The following is a 20887-nucleotide window of genomic DNA, read 5'->3' as shown; positions in this document are numbered from 1 at the left end:
TCATGGGAACGGCTCTCCCTGGTCTTTGCGGTGGGTGTTGGCCACAGGGGGCTCTGGAGCTGAGGCTATTTCACGTGGGTTAACGAGACAACAGGCACCTGTGATGCGTGTTAAAATCTCTGGATACACGGAATCTGTGTCGCTGGAGACCTGGAAGAGCAGGTTGGACGGGACACCCGGCGGGGATGAGCTAGATCAGGGCTACACATGGCCCGTGGGGCGGGCTCAGCACACGGCCCGCAGGTGGGATCCTCGGAACAGGCCTCCGCTGGGACACGTTACACAGCGGCGAGGCGTCTCCCAGGCGGGGTGAGCATTGACAGACGCAAGAGGACAGGCTGGCTAGGACAGACGGGTGCAGGGTGTCGGCGTTTCTCGGCCCCGGGGGGAGGTGCCAGGCGCGCTGGGGCATGATCGGAAGTGCTTTGTATTCATGCCCGTCAGTGTGAAAGAAGCTATTTGCATATATTTGCATATACATTTGCATGTATACACAACCACACTTAAGTTGCAGCCTTCGGCATGTGCTGTGAGGATCGTTGTGGCCCCGGGGCTCCCAGCGTTGGGTAGCCCTGATCTAGACGGTGCTGGGTCCTGCCGTGAGGGCAGGGGACTGGACTCGACCTCCGAGGGTCCTTCCCGCGCTAGGGTGCTATGAAACTAGTTGTGAGGGGGAGGGGAAGTGCTGATGGAGGTTCTAGCCTCGCCTGGGGGCTGGCTTTGCAGGAGGCCGGTCCCGCTGAGGCGAGCTACCGCGCAGGGGAGGCTGGCTGGCCCCTGGTGCCGCTCCGCGTTCTGTCCCTCCTCGGGAACTTGGTGCACAGCACGCAAAGGGGAAGTGTTTGTTTCTGTAACTCCGCACAGCTGCCTGCCCTGGGCTTCTCCCAAATCTATTCATGGCTGTGACGGCGCATTGGGGGTCCCCCATCTCCTGCACCCCGAAATGGCACAAACAGACTGCACCAGCCAGTGGACTAGAGGAAGTTTATTGCCTCTCCAGGATACAGCACAGCACAGATGGAATCTGGTCACAGAGCTGGGCTAGGATGCCTCAGGCCCCCTTGAGATGGGGGAGACTGGGCCCCTAAACTCCAGTCCCTCTCCCTAGGCTGTCTCCTCCATGCTCCCAGGCAGCAACTAACCCACACTCTTCCAGCCCTGCCCTCAGCCAGGGCAGCCTCCACCTTCCTTTGTTCCTCCTCATGGGGGGTGTCTGGCCATACCGGTATGGCCCCGTAGCATTCTGGGCGATGGCTAATCCAGGCCGGCTTTGTGCAGGGGGGAAAGTTGCCGGGAAATCTCGCCTCCTGGATCTCAGAATTCTGCCCGAGGGGTCGACTGCCGCAGGGCAAGGGCGGCGGTCAGGTACCTGGGCTTTCCGAAAGCCTTTGACACGCTCCCTCCCCAACGGCTGTGAAGCATCGTGAGCTGCTCTGGGAAAAGAGGGAGGATCGGGAACAGGTCAAAAGATAAGAGCCAACAGGAAGGAATAAACAGTCCAGTTTTCACCATAAATGGGGGGGGGACCTCAAGGGTCTGTACTCGGACCCCCGCTGTTCAGGAGATTTGTAAGTGATCCAGAAAATGGGGTGACCAATGAGGTGGCCAAGTTTGCAGATAGAAAATACTCGAGAGCGTTCGGTCTGGGGCGGGGCGAGGAGCCGGAAAGGGGGTGGGCGAGGGCAGCGAAGCAGCCGGTGAAAGTCAGTGTCGATCCATGCGCAGTGCTGCCCGTTGGGACCCAACAGCCCAACGCCGCGTCTCCGATGGTGGTGTCCAGAGGAGCTGGCGCTGCTCGCGATGTCAGCGCTGGCCTAGAGCGTGCTTGGTGCCGCGAGGGCAGGGGCTGGACGAGATCAGCTCTCGGGGTCCCTTCCAGTGCTGGGGCTCTGGGGTTCCATGAAAATAGAGCTCTTGGGGTCACGGGCCGTAGTTCTCCGAACTAACCTGCTCACCGTGCGGTAGTGGTCAGCGAGGTTAACAGGCCGTTAGGAGTCAGTAGGGAAGCAAATATCCTGTTGCCTCTCTTTAAAGTCATGATACCCCTGGAACACTGCATGTAGTTCTATTCCACCCCATCTGAACAAAATAGTAGTGGTGCAAACAGTAGAGTAGGGCCCCCGAAATGATTAGGGAGATGGGAATAGCTTCTGTGTGCAGAGATTAAATAGGCCGGGCTGCTCATCTCAGAAACCTGCTGATTAATTGGGGACATGCTAGAGGTCTATAAAATCATGAATGGCAAGGAAAAAGTGACCAGGGAAATGTTCTTTATCCTTTCACGTAACACAAGAACCAGGGGGTCACCCAATGAAATTAATAGGCAGCAGGTTTAAAACCAACCTAAGGCGGTGGTACTTCACACAGCACACAGTCAACCTGTGGAACTCCTTGCCACAAGAGGCTGTGACGGTTGAAAGGATAACTGCTTCAAGAAAGGCCTAGAGAAGTTCATGGAGGATAGGTCGGTCCATGGCTGGTAGCCCAGATGAACAATTGCAGCCCCAAGCTGGGGATATTCCTAGACTCTGTTTGCCAGACGCTGGGAGTGGATGGCTGGAGACGGATCCCTGGATAATTGCCCTGGTCTTTCATTACCCCTGATGCACCTGGCACTGAGATGGATGGAGGTGGACTCTGTCTGGCCGATCTTCTGTCCTCATGACCTCGGAGGATGAGCTATGGAGCCGTTGAGTCCCCCAATCCAGACGGGTTTGGGGATGGTGACCTTAGTAGCAAACCCTGTATCCAAGTCCCAGGTTTCTAATCCAGGAACAGGGCACTGCCCACCAGCAAGGCCGGAGCCTGTTCCCAGAGGCCCTGGCCTGCATAGGAAGGGGGGTGCACAACCCCCACTCTGTTATCTGTTGGGGGGGGCGAAGGGAGGAAAAAGCCCAACCCCCTGCTTGAGCAGGGCCATAAATCCACCTCCTCCCGTGTGCTTTAATGAGCGCCTGCTCCCCTCCCGGCTCGCTTGTGTCCCCCCGGCCCGTTCTTCTCCCTCTTGCCTTATCTATGGCAAAGGTCCCACTTATCTGCCCCTGTCACTTTCTAATGCTGCTTTATGAGCAAGGGGTTGGAGCTTCATTATTTTTTAGCGCGGTCACATGGCGCCGGTGGCCAATGAGGCGGCTCGTTTGGCCCCGTCTTCCCTGAGACTAGCCCCCCGTGGGGCGGAGCTGGGCTGGGCACCCTGCCCCGGCCTGCGTGCGTGTTTAAATGCCCACACCCCAGCGAGGGGACCTGGACATCGGCCCCCGCCCCTGCCGCAGCTGAAGCCAAGGCTCCTGGGGCCGCAGGGACGCTTTGGGGTGCGAAGGAGAGCGCCGACTCGCCCGCCCGCCCCCGCCTGCCCAGCTGGAGCTGCTGCCCGAGTGAGTATTTCACAGCCGGGGGGATCAAGGTCATTTCTGAAACTCCTCCGGCGCTGCCGCGGCTCGGCTCTGGGGGTGACGCGGGCTGCGCCGCGGCTCTAGCGCGGCCCCTGCCTGGCCCCCGGCGAAGGATGGGCCGTTGCCGGCTCTGCTGGGGCCTGGGGCTGGAGGCTGAAGCTGCAGCTCCCCCTTCGGTGTCCAGTTCTTGGAATCGCCCCCCTGAAGCGGCTGCAAATTCCCACCGGTGCGCGGGCCCCGTAGGGCGAGGGGCGGGTTGTGCCCTGGTCCAGCACACACCTCGCTGCCCCCCACTGGCGTAAGAGTTGGGGGTGGGGTCCCGGGCCCAGGAGGGCAGCTGGTGGCTGGGCCCAGGAGGGCAGCTGGTGGCTGGGCCCAGGAGGGCAGCTGGTGGCCAGGCCCGGCCTGCGCACGGCCCAAGCCCTCTCCAAGGAGCGCGAGGCGAGGCCCATGATCCCTTCTCGCCAAGGGCTCCCTCAACTTCCCTCGCCCGGAGCACAAGGTGGGGGGGCGGCTCTTGGCTTTGTCCTGCCCGAGGGTCCTGGAGGCAGGCTCCCCTGGCCTCCGCCTGGGCCCTTGCCGCCCGGCCAGCCCGTCTGGGGCTCCCCACGGTGACTGCTACCCAGCGACGCCAGAGCGAGGGTCGGTCCCTCACCCAGCGGGGAAATCCAGCAGCCGGGGGACGGCTCTTTCTGGACGGACGCGGCGCCGTGGCCAAGGCAAAGCGTCCCTGGGGCTGGGGTGCCGAGGTGCCCGCGCAGCAGGGGGGAGAAGGCTGCAGGGGGAGCATCCAGCAGGCAGATGCACCTGCCTCTCTGGGGCAGGGGCAGGGGCTGGGGTGCAGCTTTGGTCTTGCCCACGGGGGCGGCGAGGGAGATTCGCTGGGGGAGCGCGCCGGCTGGCGAGTAGCTGGTGAAAATAAAGGGCCAGGTTGGCACCAGCCCCCCTGCGGGCTAAGTGGCCGGGAATTCAGGCTGGAAATCAGCAGGCGGTTTGATGGGTGCTGGGACGGGGGAGGGGAATACTACAGCCCCCCCCCCCCCGCTTGCAGGGGTGTCCATTGTACCGGGGTTTGCAGTTTGGTTCAGTGGCTGCCCCCCCCCCCCCGCATTTCTAACCCTCGGAGGGGGAGGGTCTGGAACAGGGCGCTGGGTGCGGGGAGCGAACCGAACTGGTTTGTGAGCGCGCTGGGTACGTCGGGTGCGTCCCAGGTTTGGGGTTCTAGTGGGGGGGGGAACGTCCTTCCTGCGGCCTCCTCGGGGGTCCTCTCCGGGGGGGGGGGGGCAAACAGGCGGCAGAACAAGGGGCCGAGGGTAGCGAGGTGGCGCTTCCAACAGCTCCGGTCGCAGGCGGCCTGAGCCAGGGACCCCGCGGGGGCGGCAGGGCCTCGGGGCACAGAACCGAGCTGTGAGCTCCCCGGCCCGGCTGGCTGGGCAGCTCGCTCCGTAACGCGGCTCGGCCCGGCCCGGCCCGGCCCAGCATCCCGGGGCGCCGGGCGAGCCCCGCCCTTGACTGCCCAGCCCAGAGTGCCCCGGGGGCCAGCGGGCTCCAGCGTCTCCTCCCCAGCTGCTCCTGCAGCCGAACGGAGACGCGCCCCGCAGCCGGGCCCCGGGTCCCCCCCACCACGCGCCGGGCTGGGCTCGCTCTTCCCTCCGCCGGTTGTTCCCGGCCCGGCCCGCGGCCGCAGGCTCCTGGCGAAGGACGGGGCCGCCGGGCTCCGAAGGGGAGTTTTCCCTCCTCCGCCCGAGGGCCGAGCCGCAGCTGTTCTCAGCGCGGACGCTCTGCGGGGCGGGCGCGGCTCCGTCCCGTTCGCCCCCCCGGCGGCCCCGCCGACCGGCTGGTGGCTCCGCCCCCCCCCCCAGGTAGTGAGCTGCCCCGGCCTCAGGCTGCGCGCCCTGCCCGCGTTCCCGGGACCTGGAGGGTGACCCGCCCGTCGGCGCAGCCCCGGCTCCTGGGCTTCCCCGGGGTGGGGGGCCCGTGGGCGCGGCGGGAGCAGAATCGGGCCCTGGCAGGGGGCTGTAACCCGGCCAGCCGCGGGCGGGGCTGTCTGGGCGCCTTCCCCGTCGGACCCGGCCCCAGGCCCCGCGAACCAGCGTTTCCCCAGCGGCCGGTTTCTCTCCGGGCTCGTGGGGAGCAGCCTGGGCGGGATGGAGGGTCCCCGCGAAATGCCCGGAGCCCCGGCCCAGGGTGGGCAGCAGACACGGAGCTCCGCTGGGCCGCGCGGTCCTGGGAGCCAGCCGGGCACGGGCCGTGCGCTGGGATCGGCCGTTTGCTCAGCCCCTGCCTGGGTCCAGGGCGGCCCCAGTGTGGCTGCTGGAACAGGGGCTGAGTTGAGACCTTAGTAGGCCCCTTGTGTGCATGTCAGAGTGTGTGTGTGGGGGGGGGGGGGTGCTAGTGGGGAGGGGGTGGGGGGAGCTGGGCCAGTGTGGGGGGAAGGCTAGAGTGTGGGGGGAGGGGGAGCGTGTGGGGGTGGGCTAGAGTGTGGGGCTGGGAATGTGGGGGAGGGAGAGTGGGCTAATGGGGAGGGGGTGGAGGTGGGAGCTGGGCCAGTGTGGGGGAGGGCTAGAGTGTGGAGGAGGGGGAGCTGGGCTAGTGGGGGGGGAGGTCTGGGAGTGTGTGGGGGTGGGCTGGAGTGTGGGGGGAGGGCTAGAGTGTGGGGTGAGAGTGTGAGGGAGGCAGAGTGGGCTAGTGGGGAGGAGGGAGGAGCTGGGCTAGTGAGGGGGAGGAGCGTGTGGGGGTGGGAGTGAGGGGGAGGAACTGGGCCAGTGTGGGGGGAGGGGTGGGAGTGTGGGAGCACAAGGCCTCGGTGTGGAGGGTTCCCCCAACGGAAGGCGACAGGCCCTCACAGCGCCGGGTTCCTACCTGCCGCCAGCAGCACCCGTCCCTCAGCAGCGCAAAGCCCCGGCGGAGGAGAGGGGCAGCGGGCCGGGCGTGGCCACGGCAGGACACAGGGCTCCCCTGGGGCTGCCTGGCCTGTGCCCGCGGCTGGATTAAGACCTTGTGAGGCCCTAAGCACTGAAAAGATTCTGGTGCCCCCCCCCACATATAATTCAAAATAAAACCAACACGATACCGTAAAATCTCTGGGTTTTTGGTGCCCCTGCTGTGCTGGTGCCCTGAGCGCGCTCAGTCTGCCTGCTGGGCAATCCGCATTGGCGCTAGCTGCCGCAGGCAGGGCAGGGCGCCGCACCGCTCTCCCGCCGGCGTTAGCCCCGGTGCTCGTCGTCCCCAGGGGAGGAGCCCGCTCCCCTAAGCCCGGGTTCTCCCTCAGCCCCTCGCCGGTGGCAGCAAGCGGGGGCGCCCGTGGGCGCGGCTTGGCGGGAGCTGGCCGGGCTGTGGCAAAAGCCAGCAGGGAGCTATTGGGGGAGCGGGCAGGCCCAGGGTGCGAGGAGCCAGCGCCGGTAAGAAATGCTCAGGCGGGCTGAGGATCTCAAAGCACTGGGAACCCCGGCTTTCCGGCCTGGCTGATTCAGTGCCGGTCCCTGGCAGGAGGGGGCGCTGTTCTCATCTGTGGTGGGGGGGCCCCCAGGGGAAGGGGGCAGCAGAGACGGAGGGGAGCTGCACGTAGGACAAGACCCTGCAATTAGGCCTCAGAGGGCGGCGGGGTCCCAGCTGTGAGATTCGTGCGGGGACTAGAAATGGAGCTTGGGCCTGGGCCAGCCAGGCCGCGCTGCTTCCCCGCACCCGTGTCTGTTCACCGTCTTGTGCCAGGCTGGCCATGCCAGAGCCTGCGGGAAGTGACAATGGGCCTGGATGGTTTTTTCCAGAGGCGGGTGAATTTGGACGTCGCTGCAGCTTCAGGGCCTTGTCCCAGTCCCCCACGGCCCAGGCTGGGGATGGGAAGCTGCTGCTTCCCCCAGGTTTACTGTGCCCCAGAGAAGTCTCAGAAACGTTAGCACCTCCCGCTAATAGTCAAACCCTGCCCCACTGGGGCAAACTGGGCGGAGGCGTCTTTCGCGTCGCGGTTAGCAGGGCTGAGGCGAGCGTAACCTGCCGGCCTTCCACGAGGAGGAGAGGGGCTAAACGCAACCTCTGGAACTCAGGAGGAGCAAAGGATGGCCACCCCCGACATTCACCTTAACTCTGCCCTCTTCGGTGCTCACACCACTGTGGTTTCCCTCACCTGGGGAGGGCAGCAGAGGCTGATTCTGTTCAGGGTAAAGGCTGAGTTTGGCAAAGCCCAGCTGAGCGCCCCCCACTTCACTCTACATCCCCGGCCTGCACAGGGCACCCCGAAACCTTGCCAGCTGTGGACATCTGCTCCCCCTTCTCCTCTCCGGCCTGGCCCAGCCTGGGCACGTGCTGAGCCTCGCCAGGAGGAACAGGAAGGCCTTAGGGCAGTGAGTGACAGTTGGCAGTGGCTGAGTTTGGGGGGCCGCGCAGTCCCCTTCCCCGGACAGCTGCTGTTCCTGCTCTTTTAGCCCTTCCCGGAGCGCCGTGCCAGAGGGGAAGTGCGAGAATTCCCTTTGCTCCCCGGCCCCTTCCAAACCGCTGGCGGCTTAGCACCCGGGCGGGGCTGCCAGGCTGTGAGCTCTCCCAAGGCGCCCGGCCGGTGCCTGGTCTCCAGGGGGTGGAGAAGCCGCTCAGCAGAAGGCGATGGCGGTGGGTGGGGACGGCCCCTGGCTGAAATCCGGGGGGCAGGGGCAGGGGCAGTGGGGTTGGCTCAGAATCTTCCCCCTGCCAGGGGGCCGGACAGCACTGCGGGCCTAGGCCAGGCTGCGCAGGGGCCGTGGGGCCTGACCGAGGCCAGAGGCCGCCCGCCGGCGGGAGGGGCGGGCAGGGTCTGGGCTCGGCCCGCTTCGAAGCTGGCCCGGGCAGGGGCGGGTTTGGGGGCTGACGTGGGGCCAGGGCAGTGCCTGGCTGAGCAGGGCCCTGCAGCCCCACCCCGGAGCCTGCCACCCCCAGGTGCTGAGCCCCGCGCAGGGCAACGGGCTGGAGCGGCAGGTCCGGGTGCGCAGCCCTTGCCGGGATCGGGCCCGGGGGCGGGGAGGGCCGGGATCGGGCCCGGGGGCGGGCGAACCCAAACCCCGCTGGGCCCCCGGGGCAGAGGCGGGAGGCTTCGCGCGCGCCCGAACCGCGTCCCCTCGCCCGTGCGCTGCCGGCTCGGGGCCGCCGGGGGAGCCGGGCCCCAGATGGTTCGTGCCCCTCCCGCGGCCGCCGGGCTGGAGCGGGACTCGCCGCCCCTGGTGCCCAGCGGCCGCAGCGCCCGGCCGGGCCCCCCGCAGTTCCCGGGCCCCCAGCGCGGCCCTTCCGCGGGTTGTGGCGCGGCCGGTTCGGGGGCGGCTGTTGGCTCCTGCGCTGCCCGAGGGGGCGGCCCCGGCTCCCCGCAGGGCCCTGGCCCCCAGCCCCGCTGCGTCGCTCTGCGCTGCCCGGCCCGGTCTCCCTGCCGGTGGGGGGCCCCCAGCGGCTGCACGGGCCAAGGTGCCCCAGCCCGGAGGGCTCTGCCTGCCAGGCCGTGTCTGTGCGCGCTCCCCCGGCCCCTTCCCCTGGGCAGCCCCGAGGAGCCCGCAGGTGGGGCCGAGGGTGGCACTGGGACCCCTGCAGAGCCCGGCCCGCTCCGCGCCATGTCCCGGCCCTGGCGGTACCGTCGGAGCTCAGCCCCCGCGGCGCTGGCAGCGGACCCGGAGCCCGAGGTGGGGCGGGCGGGCAGGGGACTGTCAGTGCCGGGGGGACCGGGGTGCCCACGGTTCGGCCGCGCCCTGCAGCCAAGGCGCTTCCAGGCCCCTGGGGGCCCAGAGGCTGGGAGCCTGGGCCAGACAAAGCCAGGCCCGGCCCAGGCCCGCACCCTGCCGGGCTCATGTCTGGGGTTCGCGTGGCCCCAGCGAGCCCCGGCCCCTGAGAGCCCCGCGGAGCAGGGCGCAGCCAGAGCCCCGACCCGTCTGGTCTGGGGGGACGGTGCCGGCCCAGACCCTGCTGCTCCCGAGCACAGCGCCGGGCTCTGTCCCTTCACCTCGAGGGCAGGCGGGGAGGGGCCCTGGCCCCCCAGCCCCGCGCCCTGAGCGGCAGAGCCGAGGGTGGCACCAGAGGCTCCGGCCCTGCCCTCCAGGCCCCTTCCCCCGCCCTGTTCCCAGCCCCCTGCGGCTGCCGCCGCCTCCCCCCGGCTTGCCGCCCCTCGGGGGCTGGTCACTTCCCCGCGCCAGCCTGGATGTGCCGCCTCGGGCGCTATAAAGGGTCCGCCCGCGGCACCCACCGCCTGCCTGTCCCTCCGCGCCGCGCCCCGCGCTCCGCTCCCGCCGGGCCGGCCCCGGGGCTGCAGGCGTCGCCCCGGCTCTGACCCGCTCTCTCCCGCAGGCGGCCGCCCGAGGGGATGGACTATACCTACGACGAGGACCTGGACGAGCTGTGCCCAGTCTGCGGGGACAAGGTCTCCGGGTACCACTATGGGCTGCTCACCTGCGAGAGCTGCAAGGTAGGAGCCGGGGCGCGCGGGACCTGGCCCCATCCAGGCGGGCTTGGCTCCGCTGGAGAGGCGCGCCCGAAAGGGGCGCTCAGAAGGCGGCCCCAGGCCGGGGCGGGCGGGGGTGCGGGGGGCCCCGCGGCCCCGCCAGGGTTTCGTTGGCCGGAGTCTGCAGCCGCCAGCCAGGCCGGGAACTCGTTGCGCTCCGCGCGCAGAACTCGCCGTGCGCCGGGGCTCGGGGCTGCGCGCTGCCGAATGTGCCTGGAGACCCCCCGGGCGGGGGCGAGTTATCGGCCAGGGAAAGCCCCGGTCCCCGCCGGCCTGCGCCCAGCCTGGCGTGCCGCCGGGACGCGGCCTTTGCACCGTCTCGTTCCCATCCGACCTGGGGCCGCTCCCGGCTGGGCAAAAGCCGCTGGGGGGTTCGCGCTGCTCGGCGCGGCTCCCCGGCCGGGAACCCCCGGGCCCAGACGTAACTCGCCAAATGCCAAGCGCAGCCCCAGCGGCCTGCGCCGGGCTCCCGGGGGCTGCGGAGCCGGGGCCCGCAAACGCCGCTAACGAACTAGACTCCTCGCTGGGCCCGGGGCAGAAACGACCCGGGGCAGCTGAGCGCACGGCCCCGCTTCGTGGCACCGAGCCTGCCGGCCAGAGCCTCCGCGCCCCGGGCTTCGGGCGCCGCGCTTGGCTTCGCACCGTCGGGCCGCTGCGCTCTGCGCCGCCCGGCTTCGGTTCGGTCCGCCGCCCGGGGAGCCCCGCAACCCGCTGGCCGGGGGGGGGGTTATTACACAAAATCCGCCCCCCCCTCGTGCGCGGAAGGTGCCTGAGCTCCGCGCCCCGGGGACCCGCGCTGGCCTCGATTCGCTCTGCCGGGAGGCAGCTGGTTCGGGAGCCCGGAGCGCCCGGCCGCCCACCCCCTCGGGCAGCCGCTCCGCGACCCCGCGGCGGATTTCGCTCCGGATTTGTGCCCCCGCGTGTAAACGGCCCGGCCCGCGCTGGGGTCGGTTTCCGCCCGAGCAGCGCGCGAGCGATTTTCGGGGGCTTCGAGTTTCCCTCCGCGCGGCGGGGCGATTCTGGCGCCATCGAAATGCCTCCGGGGCGCTGGCCCGGGGGGGTCTCGGCGGGGGGGGGGGCTCGCTTAAACGTGCGGTGCCTGTTCCCTCTCGGGCGCGGCGCGGCTCCTCGGCCGGGCAGAGCCGCGGGAATCGAATTCTGCTCCGGGGCGCGTCGCTGGGCCCCGAGCCGGGGCCCGATCCTGCGGTAGAAATGCTGGGAACTTGAAACCCGCGCGTGCGGCATTTCGGGGGGCACCCTCGTCAGACCCCGCGGGGCGCAGCTGCCGGGCGGGGCGGGGGAGCGGAGCCAAAGCCACGAGAAAGCGAAGCGAACCCGAATCGTGCCCGAGACGCGTTCTCACAGCCGGGGCTGATGCGGGGCGAGGAGACTGGGGGGGGGGGCAGCTCTTTGAGGCCTCCCTGGCCGGAAAGCGGCTCCCGGATCTCTGGATTCCCCCCTTTTATTCCCGCCAGCTGCTTGTGTTTGGGACTGAGGGCTAAGGTGCAGTGGGAGGGTTTCCCAGCAAAAGCAAATTTCCTGTGCAAATTGGAGGGCTGGTTTGCTGTGTGTAGTTGGGGGTGCCGGGTGGGGGGGCCCCATATCACCCACCCCCCTGGGCAGGGAGCAATGGCAGAAGCAGGAGCCATTCCAGTGTAAATGCATCCCGGCCCGTCTCATTCTGCCCCGAGCCGGTTCCCCAGCCACATCCGTGCCAAGGGGCGTTCTTCGGGGCGGCCCCGTGCTGGGCTCAGCAGGGCTGTGGCCTGGCCTGCTGGTCGGGCGTCTGGCCGGGTTGGGCCGAATGCTGGCCCCGCTCTGAGGACACAAATCCCGCTCTGGAGCCAGCGTGGTCTCCGAGAGCCGGCCCCTGGCAGGCTGGGAATCGGGCCCACGTCCCCCCGGCCTGGGCTCCGCGATTCACCCGGTGGGTTCACAAAAAGAACTCCAGCCCCAGCCACTGGCTGCTGCAGATCAGTGCGGCGCCGTGGCCCTGAACCCTCCCAGCCCAGCCGAGCGTCGGGCCCGGGGCATGTCTCAGAGCCCCAAGCAGATGAAAACCATCCCCCGCGTCCCTCCGGCTTGCACTGAGATTCCTGGAGCTCAGCCCTGTCCAGCGGAGAGGAGCCACCTTGGCAGGGCCGGGGAGTTCAGACGCTCGGCGGAGAGGAGCCAGGCCTGCAGCTTTTGTCTGTTAAAAGCTAGAAGGAGAATACAGGGACTGCTGGCTTCCCCGGCCACAAGCCCCTTCCTCGCCGTGCTCGCATCCGGAGCAGGGAATTGGCCGGTTAGGGGATCGGTTAGGCTAGAATAGAGAGGCCAGGGAAATAAAGCCGCCAGCTATGCTGCCCTGTTGGGCCACAGCCAACCTCGGCCCGACGTGCTATTTTCATGGAGGTGCAGTGTCCAATTCCCCCACGGCCGCTGGCTCCGCTGCCCCCAAGATGCCGGGTCTGGGAAGAAATTCTCCAGGCGAGCCGCAAATCATCTGTGTGAAACAGCAGCCGAGTGTAGGAGCCTCGGTTCCCCGGGACGCAGGCTTAGTCCTGGGCGTATGGTCATGCTGGCGGATGGAGACGCGGCATCTCTGCTTTCTCTCCTTCCCATCAGGGCTTTTTCAAGAGGACTGTGCAAAACAACAAGCACTACACCTGCACCGAGAGCCAGAACTGCAAAATCGACAAGACCCAGCGGAAGAGGTGCCCGTACTGTCGCTTCCAGAAGTGCTTGACGGTGGGAATGCGACTAGAAGGTAAGAACCCCGGTCTGCCGCACGCCACTTACCGCCGAGGGCTCTGGGGGAAGCCGGGAGGGCTTGTCAGTTGCACGGGTGTGGTGTGAGTGGTCAGGAGAAGGGGTCCCTGGTCCAGGGATGTGTCTTCTCCCACTGAGATCACCGGGACTCAAGGGCATCCCATACACAGGATCAGGCCCAAGCTGGCTCAGACAGCCGCATCTAGCAAAAGCAATGATTCCTTCCTCCAGTGTGCTGGAATTGTAGGTTATTCGTTTCCTTTGAATTAAATATGATTGGGGTTTGGTCAGTGGAGCCGTTTCTTTGTGGGCAATATTTTAGGTTAGGAGACAGTCCGGCACAGCTGTGCCTGGGAATTAAGCAATGACCTCAGAATTAAAAGCAGCCTTTGGTTTTCACTGTAGTATCATCATTCTAAGTAAACTCTCCGTTCAGGGCTAGGGGGTTTGTTTTTTATTATTATTATTATTATTAATATTACCACTATTATTTTTATTTTATTATTATTTACTTCATCAGTCTCCAAGATACAGCAGAGCCAACCCCTAGTATTAAAAATTATGGATCAGGCCCTCCCTAAATCAGGACATTAAAAAAAAATAATAGAGGTGGGTTCTTTTGATTTGCCTTCCGGTTTTTCAGAATTTAGGGTTCACATTTCCAAGATTTGCTTTGCAAGCGAGAGAACGTTCCGGTGTTTGTTTGCTTATTAAATGAAAGCCGAGATTTCCCGAGTTTTGCATAATGCCCAGAGCCGAGGTTTAAGAAAAACGCGGAGGATCGTGAGAATCAGGATAAAATGGCAGGCGGCGACAGTGAGAATGTATTTTTTTCTTTTGCCACGTTCACTGTAACAGGAATTTCTCCTCCTGCAAGAGACCCTCAGTAACACGGGGCCTCTCTCAATTTTACATTGGGGTCATTCTACCAGTGTCGGCCTTGATTTATGCTGCTGTGGCTAATAGAGAACCAGGCCATGTTGTTCTTCTGTATTGTGATGCTATTTACGTGGCACTTACCCGTTGATGTTGCAGAACGTCACAATGCATACAGGGCTTAGGACCAGAAAAACAATCACAAACACTGGGTAACAACAACAACAACAACGATAATAATAAAAGATTAAATTGGAGATGAAGTCAAACGATCTGGGTAGATAGGCTACATCTACGCTGCAACGCGACCCGAGAATCCCGAAATAGCTACCGTGTGTCTTCACAGTAAGCCCGTTATTTCGGGCTTCCTATTCCGACGTCCCTGTAAAGCTCATGCCACGAGGGACGTTTGGGAAGAGCGGGTTATTTCGAAATTTGGCGCCAAATGGCAAAAGTAGCTATTTTGAAATAGCATCGAAATAAGACCCGCAACGTGGCTCAAACTGCGTCTCTGCTTTCGAGTTCCAGTGCAGCGTAGACGCCCCCGCAGTGCCGGGGCGACTGGAATATCTCTGACCTGTTCCGGGCTGCGGGACTCGGGGCTCCCTTGACATGGGGATGAAGGGCAAAGTTGGGGCGTGGATGCAGAGTCCTGCTTATACCGGAAAAGAAACTCAAATCTTATTCTGCCGCAGGCAGGTGGCAGACGGGTCGGGAGGCGGACGAGTTCAGAGCAGGGCAGAGCATTTCATGCCCAAGGCAGCCAGAGCAAACTCCCACTACGGTGGGGTGCGGGGCCAAGGGTCTTTCCATTTCCAATCCGATCTGAGCCTTAGCCCTGGGGCTGGAGTACTGGGCACAAACCGTTCCTGAGCCAGCTGCCCGGCTTACCTGGGGCCAGGGCTCTCATGGGCTGAGCCCGGCCCTCCCTGGGCCTGGCCGTTCAGAGCTTCAGCGCCTCTGGGCTCGCTGCAGCAGTTGTGCATGTTAAAACATTGCTTGGGCCCCAATGAAGGGCTGGCCCTGGGGCGTTGCTAGATCCCTGGCACATGGAGTCACTCGCTCCAGTGCTCCGTCTCGGAACGCTGCGAACAGCTGGGCAAGGGAGCGAGGCGAAGGGAGGGCCCGCTGGCTGTCTCCAGGAATCGGCTCTGTCCCTGTGTGTGCATGGATGTGGGACGCCCTGAAATCAGGGTCCCGCTGGGAGCTGCGGCCGCCTGCCTGGGAGGTGCTTCCCTTGCTCCCGGCAGGGTTGAGCGCGCTCCTGTGCGTGTGAGCAAAGCCGGGTATTTGCTGCGTGTCTCTTCGAAGCCGCCTGCCCCCTCCCTCGGAGCTGCTTGATGAGATTCTGCAGTAGCTTATCCACCAGGGGTCACCCAGAGGGAAAATGACATCCCAACTTGACTGGCTTGTCTTTTGTGGTGAAAATTGGAGCGTACCTTTTCTTCGTTATTAGTATTTACTGGGCAGAAAATCTGAACTGACACTTCTAAAGAGATCCTTCAGCTCAGTAGGACAAAAGCAAGCCTGAAAGTATCGATTTGGGGGACAAGTACGATGTTGACACCGGCCTCTCTCGATGCTCAAGAAAGGAAGCTGCCGAGAAGTCTGGACTGTGTGAACGACTCAGCCTCGGCTGCCTAGACGGATCGGGCGGCTCACCTGGGTGCCCGGCAGGACGGCCACGAGAGAGCCGGCGTGCCGTCTAGGGGGCTGCGGGCGTTGGCGGAGTGCCGGTGTTTTGTGCACAGCACGGCACGGAACCGAGGCGGCCCCCGCGAGCGGAACTGCCCCGGGCAGGCTCACTCGGGGGAGCCCGTTTCCCGGGCAATGCGCCCCGAGTGGACTGCAGAGTCGCCCGTGCCGCAGAGGGGCGGAGACACTGCATGGGGCAGGCCAGGGGCCAGAGGGAAGGCGGAGGCCCAGTGGAGAAGGGACGGAGAAGAGGGGTGGGACGGGGGGTGGGGCGGGCCCACGGGTGAGTTTTAACAAGAGAAGGGGCCGTGTTAAAGCCGCCCCTGAGAAGCGCAGGGGGCGGGTGGGGGAGGGCGCTGCAGGCCACGGAGGCAGTAACCCCGACCTGCCAGGAATGCTTCCCCAGGGGGGCAGACTCAGGGGCCAGACCCCCGTCGAGCTGGGGAAGGATAATGGAGCAGCGGAGGCCGGCTGCAGGGTGCCCACCTAGAGCGGAGCAGGGGCGGTGGGCGGTGGGCGTCCGAGGCAGGGGAGGGGGCTGCCTTCCCACACTGCCTCACCTGGCCCTGCCCCCGCTCCGCCACAGTCCCCCGGTTCCCCGCCCCCAGCCTGCTGTTGTGATGCCGGAGGTGGGGGCAGGCAGGCTGGGGCCGCACTGTGCTGCCCGTCCTCCTGGCGCTGGGACCACTCTGGGTTGGGCAGGGTGGGGGCTTTGCCAGTCACGGGGGCAGGTGGCACCGCCCCCCAGCCTTTCCGTGCCATGCCTGACTGCCGGCTCCTTGCAGCTTCAGGGTGGGGGCCGCGCTGCCCGCTGGGGTGCCGGAGCTGGGGCCGGGGTCAGCAGTCACATGGGAGGGGCCATCAGTGGCCACAGGGGCGGGGGGGGGGGGGGGCTGGGCTCTGGTAGGCGTGGAAAGGGCTGGGCTGGGGGCTTGGGTCCCCAAAGTGTGGGGTCACCCCGCGTCCATGGAGATGAATGAATTCACTCAGTCCTTACTACCACACCCGGACAGGTGTGAGGACAGGCAGGGGAGAGAAATCCAAGGGATAAAAGGCAACCTCCCGTTGATCCCGGCGGCCTTCGCCTGTTCTTTAAGCTGGCGCTGATTTTTCCGAGTGGCTGTGCGTCTGCGGGAGTGAGTGAGCGCAGGTCCGTGGGGAGGGCGTGTGTGTTAAACCATGGCCAAAAACTCAGCCGGGGTTTGTCCTCGCTACACGGCGGATCGAGGCTGCAGCGATGGATCCTGGCGGCCGATGGCTCGCACCTGCCAAGGTGTGTCCTATTGACCGCCAAGGAAGTACGGTCTTTTCAGCCAGGCCGTTTGCCTGGCCCACGTCGGGAGGTTAGCTCGACGGGAGGTTTGGTCGTGCAGACTAGGATGGCGCCGAGAATCCAAGAACCAGTCTAAGTAGTTGGGAAAAGTCCCAGGCTCCCTCAGTTTCGTTTGTTGTGGGTTTGGAGAGCCGGGGAAGGAACGGAAGCGCTTTGCCTTGCTAACCCGGCCATCGGCCCCTGCCCTCGGTTTCCCACCTGAGAGCAGAATCTTTGTGGCCGCACAATATCCCAGCTGGGAAGCAGCAAACAGCAAGTGTTGGTGATCCCAGGTGAGCAGGGCCCCGGGGGAACGCAGGAGCATCAAAGCCCGTCTTCTCTCCCTGGGCCCTGGCTTTAAGAGACAAACGGGCACATTCGTTGCCTGCTTCCGAGAGAGGCCGGACTGAATGCCCTGGAGCCTAGAGAGCAGGCACCGCCCAGGTAGGAGCCGTGCAAACCTCCCCTGCACACCCACCATGCCACGGCCCCGGGGTGCTCACTAGCCATTTCCGAGCCGCGGTACAACCGCCCCGAGGGAGCGACGAGGCAGTGGGCATGAAACCCGGCTCCGAGCAGGTCAGGTGCCCGGCCTCTAGGTCCTGCCCTTGCATGCCGCTTTAAACTCTGGCCGTGGGTCCGAACCCAAGTAGGGTGGCCAGAGAACACGTGAGGAAGGGGAGTTCAGTGTCTCTGGCTCCTCCGCAGCCCGGCCTCTCTGGGGCGGGCACAAACGGTGCTGACCCTGAGGGGTTTTGTACCGGCTCTGGGAGGAACCAGCCAGAGGTAGCCGTATAATCTGCTGCCCAGCCTCTGGGGGGCAGATCTCTGGGCTCCATAGACATGCCTGTAGCCAGCCCCCCGGAGAGGCTGTTTCCATGGCCGTATCCGCAGTAAGAGAGGAGGGGAAGTGGGGAGAAACAGGCTTTTCCCTGGATCGTGAGAGCCCCTTCAAGGAAAGTCTCCCGGGAACATCTCCCGCCTGCTGGCCCTCCTGCGCCCCGCCAGCCTCCGGAGCGTGGCCAGTGCGGCGCCCGGTGGGGGGCGAAGGTCGCCGGCACGGGTTTGCGCGGCGGCCGTGAAAGGAGAGGTTACTGAGGGGCCTTTTTGCAGCAGCAACAGCTGAAGCACAAACACTCGAGCTCGCCACTCAGCGTGGGGCGGGAGCGCCGGCGGCTTCCCCTTTTGTCCACGTTTCCCCAGCCGCCTCGCCTGCCTCACGTCCCTCTGCGCCGTGCTCGGCGGCTGGTGGCTTTTCCCGGGGGGGTTTCTGAGGCAGAACCGCTCTTGGGAATGGCCGCAGGGGGAGCGAGCGATCGCGCGCTGCAAAGACGCACCCGTTGCCCAGGGCGCGGACACGTCCTTGTCTTTCTCCGGGGGTCCAGAGAGAACCTGGACAGGGGAGAGGCTCTCCTGGGCCACAAGTGGGAGGCGCTCGTGGGAAGACGCCTTGGGCAGCGTTTTTAAGCCATTTTGAATCACATGGGTCGGGCCATCCCCCCCGGCTGGTGTCAACGGAGGGTCCTGTTGAGGTCAGTGGGGAGGCTGGTTTCCACCACCTGCAGATCAGGCCGGTATGTTTTGGGGAGCCCGCCTGGCTTGTCTTGTGTGAAATGGGCTGGAAGGGAGGGCATGCGACTGGATCCAATCCAGCACAGTCTCAGCAGAGCCCCCGTCGGGCAGAAGGCACCAGGCAAGCTCCAGAAACGTGTGTGAGGCTCCCGGGACATTGAAAACCAGCCCTGGGGGGGGGGGGGGGTTATTTCTCACGGTCTCGGGCTTTTCTCCGCAGGCATGGGCGCGGGAAACGTGCTCTCCCATTTTGCAAAGGAGAGCGGCGCGGCTCTCGCGCTCCCCTGACTCCCCACGCGGGGTCTTTGCGAAAAGCCCCAAACCTTGCCCGACTCGTGGTAAAACCGCGAGCCCAGGCAGCCTGCTCTCCCTTTCCACAAACCGCGGCTCTTTGACTCGGTGGCTAGCGAGGTGCTGACCTGCTGGAGGGCAGGTCTGGGACACGCCGCTCGGCCACGGAGGCACGTGCCCTCGGGAAGTGGGCGTGTCCTCGACCTGATGCGCCAGGGCGAGGCGGTTGGGCGGCCTCACTAGGACAGCTCCCCCTACTGGTTGCTGGGAGGCAGCATAATAGTCCCCTAGAGAGACTGCCCCAGGCCCCCGTGTCCCGATGCAGCCGTCCATCGCTCCCGTGTTTCACAAAGGCATTAACCCCCCCCCCCACGGTCTGGCTGGACAGAGCCCGCCGGGTTATGTGCCGGGACCTTTTGGGAGCAGAAGGCTCCGGGGGGCTCAGCTGAATTTCAAGGCCGTTCTTTCTCTGCCCCACAGCTGTGCGTGCGGACCGGATGCGGGGAGGAAGAAATAAGTTCGGCCCCATGTACAAGCGGGATCGTGCCTTAAAGCAGCAGAAGAAAGCTCTGATCCGCGCCAACGGCTTTAAGCTGGAGACGGTGCCCCAGATCGTGTCCCCGGTGCAAACCGACTACAGCCTCTCCTCCGCCATCCACGGCATCCACTCTGTGGCCAAGAGCCTGCCGCCCAACCCGGCCGCTATGACGCCCGTCGACTACGACAGGAGCCCCTACGGGACGCCGTCCCTGGGCATGACTGTGCCGAGCCACGGGGCCCTGTCCAGCTACCACTACCCTGCCTTTCCCAACCGCACCATCAAGTCCGAGTACCCCGACCACTACACAAGTTCCCACGAGTCCGTGGCCAGCTACATGTATCCCGACGCCTACCCCAGCAGCTCCCCGCCCGACATCCCCGAGGTCATTCTCAAGCTGCTGCAGCTGGAGCCGGACGAGCCGCAGGTCAAGGCTCGGATACTGGCGTGTCTGCAACAGGAGCAGGGCAAAGGCCGGCATGAGAAGCTCCACACCTTTGGCCTCATGTGCAAGATGGCGGACCAGACCCTCTTCTCCATCGTGGAGTGGGCACGGAGCTGCGTCTTCTTCAAGGAGCTGGAGGTAGGTGCTTTGCTTGGCTCCCTGGTCCCTCCTTGGTGCGGGGGGGGGGGAGGGGAAGGGGCAGGTTCCGTCCAAGATGCCACCTGCGGGAAGGGAATCGATAGCGCGGCTGAAATAGGCCTGGCAGAGAGGGACCCTGCAGGCCAGGGCGTTCTTAGCGTTGGCGGGGCCCTAGGCAGGGCTCCCACACTGGGGTCCCCGTGTCCGCCGGCAGCCCGAGGCGGGGGGGTTGCAGAGCTGTGATTTTACCAGAATCAGCAACACGCTTGTGGAATATTTTAAAGCAGATTTTAGACTCAGGGCCTGGCGACGCCCCCGGTCAATTCCGACCCGGCCAGTCTGTGTTGGGTTGGCACGTGCCTGGGAACGGGCTTCGTGGCCTCCTGCCCGGCTCTTTCCCGGGTCGATGTTCTGCTCACCGCTCTGGCAGGCGGCGTCCCTTTCCGGTTACCTAGATCCTCTCCCGAGGAAGCGGAGCCGCAGAGCAGGGACAGGACGAGGGGGGAGGGTGGGCATTAGGACCCAGCGGTGCCCCAGATTTTCTGGAGCCCTACGCAGCTGCATATCCTGCATGTGGGTGAAGCTGCAGCAGCATCAGCGTGGAGCCACAACAGGCTCGCAGCCAGGCCAGGGAATTGCGCCCTGCCAAGCTGAGCTGGGCGGCAGGGAAGCAGGGGCTGAGCTGCCCAGGGCGGACGGGGCACGTTACCTGGCCTTCGACCGGGCGCTCGCCTTGCCGTGCTTGTCTAGGCCAGAGACTGGCGTGGGCCGGCCCAGCTGCCTCGAGACAGGGCTGCGTGCGGCCACCCGATGCCGGCGGGGAGTGGGAACCTCCCCACACAGGCCCCTGGCTGCTGCGGACGTGGGGCCTGCAGGTGCTGGATCAGCGACACTCTCACCTCGCAGGTTCCGGCACCGAGTTCGCCCTCGGCATTACCTGACCGAGCCACGCTGGCGCCACCCCCTTGGCTCTTCCACACGCTGCTCTAGTTCTCAGAAGGGGGAGGCTGACCCCCTCCGAATTCCCTCCCCCCACATTGCAGTCTGGGGGACGGTCTGGTCGTCATGCAAGCGACTGCTTTTTCCTTGAAAATCGCGCTCCCGTCCCTTCCGCTGGGCCAAGCAGCGTGTGTGCACTCCCTGGCGTGACTGCATGTGGCCGTGCGTTTGTTTATGTAGGGCCTACAGGAAGTAGCGGGTTCAATTCCTTAAACGTATTCAGAGCCATTTCAGTATTTGAAGGACGGGGGGCGGGGAGTCCTCCCCAAAGGACTGTGCTGGGTTTGGGTCAGATGCACCCGTGGGGTGAAGCCACCAAAGGTTACCAGAGGGATTCACTCGGTCCCGGAACAGCTGGGTCTGTCTCGGGAGCTGCGCTGATCTTCCTGTCTCCTCAGAACGGAGGCTCGCGGGGTCTAGTGGGTTCTTT

At 65.2% G+C, this 20887-nt stretch overlaps 1 protein-coding gene across 2 annotated transcripts in view; it reads left to right on the top strand.

The window, feature by feature from the left end:
* The first annotated feature begins 3221 nt into the window (after positions 1-3221).
* NR5A1 (nuclear receptor subfamily 5 group A member 1) overlaps positions 3222-20887 on the top strand; it is a 55788-nt gene continuing 38122 nt past the window's right edge. The window contains exons 1-4 of one of the 2 annotated variants that reach the window (XM_075905674.2): positions 3222-3374; positions 9684-9801; positions 12448-12589; positions 18818-19458. In XM_075905674.2, coding sequence (XP_075761789.1) covers positions 9700-9801; positions 12448-12589; positions 18818-19458 — 885 coding nt within the window. In that variant the 5' untranslated portion in view covers positions 3222-3374; positions 9684-9699. Of the gene's footprint in view, positions 3375-9569; positions 9802-12447; positions 12590-18817; positions 19459-20887 lie in introns of those variants that run through there. The other variant, XM_089773002.1, reaches the window with a different exon arrangement.

Source organism: Pelodiscus sinensis, chromosome 23 (genome assembly GCF_052426305.1).
Source record: "Pelodiscus sinensis isolate ZL-2025 chromosome 23, ASM5242630v1, whole genome shotgun sequence".
Lineage (NCBI taxonomy): Eukaryota > Metazoa > Chordata > Testudines > Trionychidae > Pelodiscus > Pelodiscus sinensis.
Note: the sequence above shows the minus strand (reverse complement) of the source record. Positions and strands in the feature narration are given on the sequence as shown.